Source organism: Drosophila bipectinata, chromosome 2L, assembly GCF_030179905.1.
Source record: "Drosophila bipectinata strain 14024-0381.07 chromosome 2L, DbipHiC1v2, whole genome shotgun sequence".
Taxonomy (NCBI): domain Eukaryota; kingdom Metazoa; phylum Arthropoda; class Insecta; order Diptera; family Drosophilidae; genus Drosophila; species Drosophila bipectinata.
The window spans coordinates 21704769-21716216 of NC_091736.1; the positions used below are offsets into that span (position 1 = coordinate 21704769).

The following is an 11448-nucleotide window of genomic DNA, read 5'->3' on the forward strand; positions in this document are numbered from 1 at the left end:
AGGCAACTGTTGCCGCTGCATTCGATAATTAAATACGGCAACAAGATGCTATTTAACCTGGCCTGACCCATGTCGCTTTCCCGATTTCTACCCATTTTCCGCGCAAGCAGAGTTGAGGGTTCGCGGTCGGGCTCTGCGAAATTAAATAAGTTGGGGCAACCGCTAACGAGAAAGGTGTCTGGCACAAGGAATTAATGCGGCGGTTATGCGAAGCCCCTGGGCCCTGGATGCGGTGGCTGGGTGCTTGGGTGGTTCCGCGGTTGGGCGATTCGCTGACGGTGGCAAGGCGTAAAATTGCACAGCACATGTGTTTGGAGCTTAATCTGTTTAGGAAACACGAGCTCCGCCTGCCGACAACTTGGCCCGAAACTTCAGGTAGCACTAACTTCTCCTGGCAGCCCACAAAGTCTGTCCCGGAGTCGTGAGTCCTGGTAGGCGAGAGGTCCTAGTGCGAGTTCACAGGAATAATGCACTAAGCGCAGAGAGCACACACTGGAAGCGAATGCCGACACTTTTCCTCGGAGTCGTTAAAAATGTTTCAAGTTACAGTCTTTTGTTGCCATTTCAGGTGCAACCAGGAAATTTATTTTCGATGTCAATTTGTGCAATTTGTGGCACAAATTTAATTTTAAGGAGCAACAAGGCTCCTTGATATTGGAGCTTCAAAATTAAAAGTGTGGCCTGGCACTTCTTAGAGAACACCTCGGAATTAAACGGTTTGGTTATTTTCGTTATTTTTCAGCAGCAGGCCACACCTTAATTAAATTCAAAAAGATTCCAAATTACTACTTCCCTTGATGCACAATCTATTTTTTTGGCTAACCACAAACAATTTGAAAATGTGCGAAAATGCAAACACTTTCGTTTGTGGTCAAAACAGCTCGCAAACATATACATATGTGCCGAAATTGATTAATTCTTTCCCTTTTTAGGGTCAATAGCGCTTGAGAGGGAATATCAAATTAAATTAGAGAACAGATTTGAAGTTAAGCGCATTTGCAGCTTGTTTTAAATATGAAATTCTTCAATCTGGTGGGATGGACCCGCATCTTAGTGTCTATTCGCCTGACATTCATAATGGGAAACCCTTGCAGTTTCGAATCATCATGGAAAATATTTGCTTTCAATTAGCAGTGGGAATCTTTTGATTTAATTACCAACCTGGCTTAAGTCTGTGGACTTCGTTTCGAAATTTATGGCTGCGGGCCAAAGTCTGGGGCGAGGAAGAGGGCGAGTGCGGGGGCAGTGCGATGAATAATGCGCACAGAGACATAAGTTTGCCGGCAGCCGTTTTCATTTTGCATTCTTGCTTACCTCTCCGGTCAGGTGCAAAATTAATATTCGTTATCAGTTTTGTAAGCTAGGCGAGTTGGTCGAGCCGGGCGTGCATGTGACAAATAATGCCAACTGATTTACGGTGTGCGAGCCACACAAAACACCGTCAAAATGCCCGGCAGGCTTAGCAGGGAGCCACTGACAACTGCAGCTGCAGCCAGTATCCGACGGACCACCCGACCGCCCAGGAGGGCACCCACTGCCAAATGCGATTACCGCAAGGACCGAATTCAATTTATGTGAGCGCGCCACCGGTCTGAGCAAGGAGAAAGGCCAGAATATATTTTCAGGAGCAGAATCAGCAGCATGATTAGTTAATTAAAACGTCGGCTTTTGGTCAAAATGAACTCGACTCGGCTCAGGTCTCTGTCCGTGTCCGTATCTGTGTCTGTGTTTGCCTCCAGGACCTGACCTGACATTTATTAATTTCGAATAACATTTGATAATGACGCGTCGGGCATGTGGCTGTGACGGCTCTATAGATATTCCATTCATTTGTATTTGCTTTTCCTGAGATCTGTGACACCGAATTTAATTGCTTAATTGAAGACTGGCAAGGGGAGCTGAAAGAAAGTCAGCAGCAAGGACCTGAGATTTTCCCGATTCTCGATTTACATAATAAGTCTCTAATCTAAATTAAAATCAACGAGTGGCCACCATTTGCATTAATTAAGTGGCTGCTGGCCAGGAGGCAAAAGTATTGATTAGAATCATTTCTTTTCTCCGCTTTTGGCTTCCTATCATCATCAGCATAACAAAATACAGGGAAGGCTCCATAAAATAAACATATTTACTGTGTATACCTATACATATGTACATATATTGGTTCTCGGCCAGTTGGTAAGTTGACAACTTTTTTACCTCTATTTATATTAAAGGACCATTATGTTCGTTTTAGAGACTTTTGACTGTATTTAGAAATTTTCTCTTCAGGCCAAACAAGTTCATTTCGAGCTCCCCTCGAGCGTTGTCAGCGCCCCTTTAATGGTTCAGGTAATAAACATAAAAACTAATTTCCCCCAAAAAACCCAAGAATGTTAATCAAAAGATTGTCCTGCTAGATTGCGGCAGCAGCAACCACAACAAAAACACCAACGTCACCAATGTGCACCCCATAGAACGTGTGGGGCATCTGGCTGTACATGTGCCACCAAAGTGGCTGTTGGCCGGGTGGGTTGGGGATAGGGTGGTTCGGTTTTGGCTTGGGCTGGCTTGGAGCTCTGCGGTTTCTATTTTGTGGTAATTTCCGTTTATGTTTTTGAATTTTTTACTCACGGTTGCGCAAACACAACTGACTGCTGATGATGGCTTTCGGTTCTGTTTTTTTGCCGTTTTTCTACTGTTGTCTCTACAGTAAGTGGTATTTGTTTTTATGGAATTAAAAAATTCTTGTTGTAAAAGGACTTTAATTAAGAGGGCCACAAAAACACGAGGCACAGGACAGTTGCTGGCAAAACGAAAAACGGCCACAGGCCAAAGCACCAAACTGCCACATTGCTAAAAGCTTTTTCTGCTTCCGCAATTGGGTATTTAAGATACTTTCAATCGCTCGGGTAAAATAAACACAGTGTATTGCAAGACAGTAAATCCATTAAAGTCAATTTTTGTGTCATAATATCAAGTATACATATAAAAATAATATAAAAATAGAAAGGACGGCTATAGTCGAGTTTCTTGACACAGGCTTGATCTGAGCGGATACCATACGAATCCAAGTTCCAAATCGGATAGTTCTATCTCTTATAGTCTTCGAGATTCACGCGCTCAAATTTTTAGCCCATTTGTATGGCAAATTGTATTTACATGAATGATTATATCTCCTTTTAAAATAATTTAATAGGAATAAATACATATACCCGGTACTCGTAGAAAACTGTGTCGTTTTTTACTCATACAGGCTACCGTTATAGGAAAATGGACAGAACAGATGCCAAATGGTACGAGGTATAGTTGGATTTAATTTTGAGAATCGATTTGATCCGAAGAGTTCCGCCTCAAAAAGAGTTCTGTGTTTTCGTTAGTTATCACAAAGATTTATATTTCTCATTTATTATTATGAGTAAAATTTAATCATACACAAATTATATTTACGATTATGATTTGTCCTCCTTTAATAAACCGGAATATAATCTTAGTTTTTTTTATTTATTAGTTTAGTTAGCTTAGTTTTTTATTACATAAATTTAAAATTTTGTCAAATGGTTTGTTTTTTTATTCATCCGTAGGTCTGTTTCTACGCGAACTAGTCTCTCAGTTTTAAAGCTGTCGACTTGAAATCTTGCACACACCATTCTTTCCTTTCCATAACTTTGGTGAATGCTATATTTGGCAAAAATATACGACATACCAAATTTCTTAAGGATCGGTCGCTTACTCAACTTTAGTGTTTTTATACCCGGTACTTGTCAAACAAGAGTATGTTGTAGTCGAGTGAGTGTAAGTAGCATAAGGAAGGAATCATCACCGACCCCAAGTATATCAGCATCAATTTATCATCATATGAACGCGTGGATCTCAGAGACATTAAAGAGATAGAACTATCAGATTTGGAACTTGGGATCGCATAATATCCGCACATATTAAGTTTGTAAAATAGAATTGCCACGCCCGCTCCCGCCCGCTATTTGAACTTTGAATTGAATTTGTTGTTTTCGAAAATAAACATTTCATTCTTGCCTATGACACTTCGATTGGGATTGTTTAAAATGAAAATGGTAAAAGCATTGCGCTGATAAGCACCTGACAAGCAAAACAAAAAATGGCTCGTATTAAAAGTATTACTGTTCCACGGCTGCCGTGCATATTGTGCAATATTAAAAAAAGATATGAAACTGAAAACAAAACAAGGACCAAGCGGCAATGCTTTCAACTGTAATGATAAATGAACGCAAACTCTGAACATAAATCAAGAAGGGGTGGGGTGAGGTGGGTGCGTTTGCACCTCTGATGCTGATGGGATAAGACCGACTTCGGTGGCGAACTAACTATAGCCACGGCCCCCTTTTGGATGATTTAAGCGCGACTGCCTCGACTCGAAAATGTGTTGTGGGAAATATGCATAAAAGGAACACGGCAAAATATCACGGGAAAACAGTGGAGCCCCGGACGCAGTGGTGTATGCACGCGTACAATATTTTTAATTTTTCACATTTTTAAATAAATAAAAAAAAAAGCCGAAAGGTGCAGACCAATCCCGTGTCCGACCCGTAGGAAGACAACTACGGAGCGAGAAAGACCCGATCCGGACGGAGGCAAGTGGCGCTGCCACAGAAACGGCACCCATGTGGGTCAGCCCACCCCCTTTTCCACTCACACAAACACATTTAAAAAAAACAAAATGCCACACCACTATATCCATATGTATTCGCATTCCGAGTCGCATCGGACGTTGCCGCATCGAGTTGAAACATTTTTTTGTAAAATTTACCCAAGGGATATGTCCGGGGTATATCGGATCTAGACTAAAGTTGGAACGTTCAAAACTTTTTTAGAAGCTTATTCTTATTTTGGAGTTCTTTAATTTCAGTTATGGTTTTAAATTCAAATTCGATATTTTTTTTAAATTTTATTATAGAAACCTATTTATAAAAATTATAGATTGCTTAATTCTTTAGGTCCCCCATACATTTAATGAAATTATACTAATTATAATTAATAAGTATTTTTATTAGATGTAAAAAAACCAAAACAAAAAAGAAAACCAAACCAATAAAAACTAAATAAATGTACTAGAGGAGAAATATTCAAAAGGTCCAAGAGGTATCTTACTTGGAAGTAATTTTGTAGCAAAAATATTTTTTAATTATGTAGTTAGGTTAATAAAGAACCATATAATGATTTCTGAAGAAAAAAACTTTAGAAACCAATATTGCAGTATTAAAGGGTAATCGCTCTTCGAACCCTGGGGATGGCAGCCATTTCGCTTGTTTCGAAATTGCATTGTGAATAATGTAGTGTTAATTCTCGAGAGTGCCATGTTCCCTGTTTTATGGGTTTAATGCTTTTGTTTATTGGTCTGCTGTTGCGTCAAGTAAGCATCGGTGTCGGCTTCGGCTTTGGCTCCGGTTTCAGCTGGACGCCACAGGACTGGGACTCCTGGCAACAAGGATATGCCAGGACATGTGGGACTTACGAAACGCCGGTGCCTCTGCTGCTGCTGACGTGCGATAAGAAACGCGCACATTGTTCGGCCTTTGGCTTTGAGCCCGGTAAGTTGGCCAGTTGGCCAGTTGGGAAGGTGGGGGGTTGGCGGGCCGGTGGACAGCTAACAGGACTAAAAAATTAAATTTGCATTTTGCCGTTCAGCGCGCCAAACGACTCTGGTGACAATTAATGCCATAAATAGTCCCAGTCCGGGCAGTGTCATAAATATCCAAAATAGATACTGAGGCAGTATGTAAGATATCGCTAATGTCAACACCTCACGGATTCCGCTACGAGGGAGTGCCTGCCGGGACACAGTATTCCGATTCCGATTCCGCTGAATTGATGTCCCCAACAAACATTTTAATCGATTCTTTATCGCCTTTCAGCACGAACACTTTGGGAATGGCATGCATATATTAAGCTCGTAATGGACAATCAATAATTATGATTGACAATATGGTCGCCGTCGCAATTCATTAATTGATGGCCTGACAGACACATTTGGTTCCGAGGCTTCCAGACTGAAATTCGATTGCAATTGTTTGCATTTTGTTCGATTCCCGTCCGAAATAGGCACATCCATAAATAAAAGTGTTCAATTCATTTTTCTGACGTATAATTGTCACATTCTCTGAAAGGATTTTTCCTGAACTTATATGGTAATTTAAGAATCACTGAAAATTTGGATTAGGTGTGATGTTGATGGTATGTAACACTCCTTTCATACATGTATGGAATCAGAGTGAAAATAATATCAAAAAACCTTTAAGTCATTGTTTTCATTAGAAGCTCTCAGAATCTGCAGAATAATGGAACTATGAAATTGTAAGATGTGGACACACAAAATATTTAAATTAATTTGTTCAAGCCCTATTAAAATTTATAACCGGCAGTGCCTTCAAAAATAACGAAGATAATGAAGTTTATTATTATTTGAGGGCATTTTCCACCTTTTATACTTTGAGAAGCCTTTCCAGTTTAAAGTTTGGTGTTCAGTTCGGTAACTGCTCAATAATAATGTCTGCCAGCGGTATAATGTTTTTGGGTCGCCCACAGATACTCACGGTCACATAGAGACACCCCATCCACCCACAACACACAGCAAGGACACACATGGGCCCACATGAATGTTCTCACATCGCCAAGCCCGAATAAACAATTTTAATAATTTCGTTTTATGAAAATTGCGCTCGGGTTAAATGATTCGAGAAGAATGCGATGGAAGGCAAAGTCGTACCGTTTAATGTTTGCCACGGCGAACCTGTTCACATGACTGGCGGCGTTGTTTGCCTCCCTTTCATCCTTCCGCTCCCTGCCAAGTCCTGCCTGCTTTCGGCTCGCATTTCAATCATTTTGGAACAGTGACTCCAGGACCTTTAACCCGCCCTGCAACTGGACCCTGTCTAATCAGCAAAAGTCGCTGCAGAAAATCTCTTTTAAATGAGCCACTAATTGCAAACTGAAAGATAATACACAAAGACCACCTCTGCCCTCCGCCCCAAACTCCAACTACAAACTAATCAAGGGCCATACACTTCTGGGCGAGTAAAGAAAAAAATAAGGAATTCCCTAGTTAAAGGAGCAATTATCGCAGCGATAGGAGGACGAGTTTGGTTTTGCGGCAAGTTTTGTGAGGATAAGTCCGGCCCTCTGTTTGTGAGGCACGTTTATCAGTCGGTAAGTTTCTGCAGATACTTCCAACTTGCTCTCCCCCCATTGTTAGCTTTTTCTCCTCTAATGTCTATCTGAGATGTGCCGCTAACTTTTATTTCGTACGCATTGTTGGGCATCTGGAAAAGGGCTTTTAAAAGTTACCATCGCACATGTGAGGACTGTCCCGCACAGATACATTTTACATAGTTCCTAATCAGTAACCGGATTTGCTCGGTAAGCATCTTAGGGTGGGCTCATCTTGAGCTCCACTGGATTATGGGATATGTCCGCCCACCCATTTCTGCGCAAAAGTTTCCAACAACTTTTTTTGTATAATCACAAAAATATGCTGTGCTGCTAACTTAGATGTGCGAGCTTGAAGTGATAAATAAGCCAAATTAATGCTAATGGCGCCATTAGATGCGACGCTCTTTGCTAATTACTCGGCCTCCTACTTGACATGAAATTGAATGAAGAAGAGAGTCCTTCAAACTGCATTAAAATCGCAATATTTGACTTATTATATTGTGTACTTGTATCCTCTGTTTACTTATAATTACGTTTCAGAATTTTGTAAATCAAACAGACCAAATTAAGAATATATTATTTTATTTTATACGAACTAATAAGACCTGCTTGAAAGGAAATCATTTAGAACGTTTAAAACTTGTTTCGTATCGTCACATTTCTTTGTCCAACCTACAATAAACAGCAAAGCTTCTCTGTTCTTATTGACCTATTCGGCTTTAGTTAACAACAAATTACATACAGCATAGAAAAGCAATTGAGCTGAAGTATATAGCGTAGTTAGTCGCCTAAATGGCCTATACCATTTGCATATAAAATTTCAAAAACCTGTCAAAATAAGTGAGGCAAATTAACATATCCTCCTTGTATATGGTTACAAGACGGTTTAGAATATCATTTGAGAAGTTTAAAAACAGCTGAAAAACACCAAATTAATATGGATGCCTCAGTTAAGATTTATACATTTATCTTTGCTTTCATTTATGGCAAGTCCTGAATCACCTTATTTCGAATAGATCGCAAGTGTCTAAAACCACATCTTTGTAAGTTGATACCTAAATCTCTGGCTTTAATTCATGTAAGTAATTATAGTTATTTCCAGTCCTTTTGGAGTTAACGAAAGGTCGGCGAAACCAAGATAGTTTTCTACAGTGGATCTAGATCCGTTTTTGTAAAGGGTCTGGATGAGGGGCTCCTATGTTGCTCTTTTGCTTGTAGATCCTTCTATGTGTTTGTCTGTTTAAATTCCTATTTAATTAATCTTTCCACTGCATGTTATTTTGTTTGCCCAGCTTCCAATGTTTTTTTAAAACGGTGGCTTGAAAAACAAACACTATTCGCACTTTTATATTCCAACTCTTAATAAATTTAATTATTCAGCACCTTTTTAATAAAATTCAATGAAATCAGTTGCTGAAAATTAAATTTCACCTCCACTCTGAGGCAAAGGGAAAAAATGTTAAATTTAATTTGATTTATTTGCAGTGCTCGCTTTGAAGTTTCCATTTGGTCGGAGAACGGGGGTCTGGAAGCTGGGGCGGATAGGATGTGGATGGAAAGAGTGCTGGGATGGTGAAGGACCAACAGTGAGGTAGACAGCTTGATTGTATATGAGATTATTTGAATTACCTTTGCAATCAAATTGACACCGCATAGACATCCCGGACTGACGGGGACAGACAGTTGGACAGGAAGCTGACAATGTCAACTGACGGGTCCTCTTCCTTTAAATGCAGCGCGGCTCATGAACCGCCGGAAACTGCAAGCATACTATCAAGCCGGCTGTCTGGGTGGGGCTCCAGTTAAAATGAGATTCCCAATTAATGTAATTTTACCTAGCACGTTGAAAGCCAGTAGGCTATGAAATAATTGTAGCCCCAGCTCCAGATATTCGGCATCAGCAATCAACCCCTGTCCAGCCTATTCACGTAGCTACATATCTCCATAATTTATAATATTAGCATGTCGGACTTTGAATGGGATTTCAAATGGGTGGATGATGGCTATGCCAAGGATTTTGATAACTCGGAAGACATAGAAGATTTTTTGAAGCAGTGGAAGAACTCCATTAAGCAGACCGAATTGGAGGGCGCCCTTGAGCTTTTCGACAAAGGTAGCTCCGATGGCCTCGATGGGGAGCACTCGGTGGGGAACAAAAAATCTCCCAGCATAAACTACTCTCATGCTCTCCATAGTCTTAAGATTTCGGAGCAAAAAAAGCTTGCTCCACAGAAGGAAGTGTGCGACAAAAGGTCTAGGAACCCCAGCATGTCAAAAAAGGTTCCACCGCAGGTAAGTTTCTGGAGCATGGGGTCTTTTTTCATAATATCCCAAGTTCATAATATACTCCTTTGTTAGGCCTATAACTTTATGAACATTTATTCGGAGCGCAAGGATCAACTGATCCGACAGCAAAAAGAGCAGGAGCGAAAACAGCGGGAATTCCGCAGTCGACCAATGCCGGACTTTCGCCTCGTACACGAACGCCAAGCCATCAAGGTGGTCGTACACCGTGTCACCCATCCTGTGACCCCCAATGTGCTCAAGAATTCCCTGGAGATGGAAGCCAAGCGTCGGCTAAGGGTTGAGCAGCTCAGGAAGGAACGCCATCTGGAGAACCAGTCCCATCGCCTTCAGGCTCCGAAGGCCAAGGCCGTTCCTCAAAGCTCGCGTCGTCCTCTGAAACCGGAGAATCGTCGCTCCCACATTTCCGTATTAAAGGTTGAGCCCTTCAACCTCTCTACTGAGCTGCGCGCCCAGCGACGTCGCATCTACAACGAGGAGACCTCTAGAATGCTAGAGGCTAGGCGCAGAGAGCTGGAGGAGGAGCGTCAGCGGGCGGAGCGGGAGGCCTATCTCAAGCAGCGGCAGCTTACATCTTTCCGAGCCAAGCCCAATCCATTTGCAGTCCCATCACGTTAGGTTTTGAAAATGTTTTAGATTTCTGTTTAGATGTTTTGTTTGTTAGAAATTCCTTTTGTTGTTGTTTGTAAATATTAGATTACAATAATCACTAGAAGTTCAGTTTTTCCTGGCTTTCAATAAATTTGAACATGGTTTATTCTGTACAGAAAAATGTAACTATTATTAAATGAATTATTATTCGTATTATATTATTCTATTCGTAAAATAAGACTAAAATTAGCTTTGGTTTTTTTGCTGAAGGCTTTTAGCGATAAAATTAGCGATACTCTTACTTCGAACACTATTCTTAATCAATAAACAAATCTTAAATAAAGTGTTAAGGTGTAATCTGTGTAAGTGTAATCTTAAATAAAGACTAAAATTAGCTTTGGTTTTTTTGCTGAAGGGTTTTAGCGATAAAATTAGCGATACTCTTACTTCGAACACTATTTTTAATCAATAAACAAATCTTAAATAAAGTGTTTTGTGTGTTATTGAAAACTTATTGTAAAGATACAATTCAAACATATTTGTGCTAAAACTTTAGTTTTAAGACGGTACCAACAATAAAAATAAGAAAGGATAGACAAAAATTTGTCGTTCGCGCTTGGTTAAAAAAACAACTTTTGAAATTTGGACTACATCATACCATTGTACCGAGTACCGGGTATAAAAATCGATCATTGAATTTTCAATTTGTAGATTTGAAAAACCTACCTGCAAACGTATTTACGTTGTCCACCAAATTTGAAAAATCACTTTTTGAGAAAACCTTGTATGCTTAAAAAGAATTCTGAAGTGCTGCCTCTTAGGTCTCACCTATTTGCACCTCGTGGCCGGTTATTAATATCATTACTGACTGTGCTGAGCAGTAAATAATATTACCTTTAAACAAATGACAAAATATAAAATTTAAGTGAAAAATGGGATGTTGAACCTGTCGGTAATCTTTGTGTTAGTTAGCTTTTGTAAACTGGGCTTCCGCACATTCAATTTGTTCATTTAAAATGGCTTAGGTCGGTGACTCCATCAATCAAGAGTCCTTCCTCCGCCAGCACATCCGTATGGTATATAAACACATAGGTATTCGGATATCCCCGGCACTCGGCCACGCCCACGTGTTCCACTGCAAACAATTTGTTGTAAGTGAATCAATTGATGCGCGTGTGTGTGGTAGGTGTGTGGGAGGGTGTGCGCGTCACATAATCAAAAGCACAAATACTAAAACAAGCACTCAAACTGTCAAAGCGATGATTGATAGTGTTGACATTCGCTTTTTGTCTCCGGCCATCACCCAGCGGGCTGAATTTTTGTACATTGAGCTCCTGTTAATGGGACGTTTTTGGCGTCGGACGCGTCCTTTGAAAGGAGTCGTACCTTCCA

At 40.4% G+C, this 11448-nt stretch overlaps 1 protein-coding gene and 1 long non-coding RNA gene across 2 annotated transcripts; one reads left to right on the plus strand and one right to left on the minus strand.

Moving 5' to 3' along the window:
• Positions 1-8589: 8589 nt before the first annotated feature.
• LOC138925932 (uncharacterized) lies at positions 8590-9069 on the minus strand. Its single transcript, XR_011442171.1, has 3 exons — positions 8997-9069; positions 8791-8947; positions 8590-8725 (listed from the first exon to the last, which is right to left on the minus strand). It is a non-coding gene; the product is annotated as an uncharacterized lncRNA (long non-coding RNA).
• Positions 9027-10179, plus strand: LOC108127098 (capping protein inhibiting regulator of actin dynamics). Its single transcript, XM_017243936.3, has 2 exons — positions 9027-9453; positions 9520-10179. The coding sequence occupies exons 1-2, from the start codon at positions 9124-9126 to the stop codon at positions 10081-10083; spliced, it is 894 nt and encodes a 297-aa protein (XP_017099425.2). The 5' UTR covers positions 9027-9123; the 3' UTR covers positions 10084-10179.
• Positions 10180-11448: the final 1269 nt, after the last annotated feature.

Excerpts from the sequence above, each read along its gene's own strand:
- LOC108127098 (XM_017243936.3), top strand. The coding sequence starts at position 9,124 with ATGTCGGACTTTGAATGGGATTTCAAATGGGTGGATGATGGCTATGCC. Across the intron at positions 9,454-9,519 it reads CAAAAAAGGTTCCACCGCAG|GCCTATAACTTTATGAACAT; the intron begins GTAAGTTTCTGG and ends CTCCTTTGTTAG.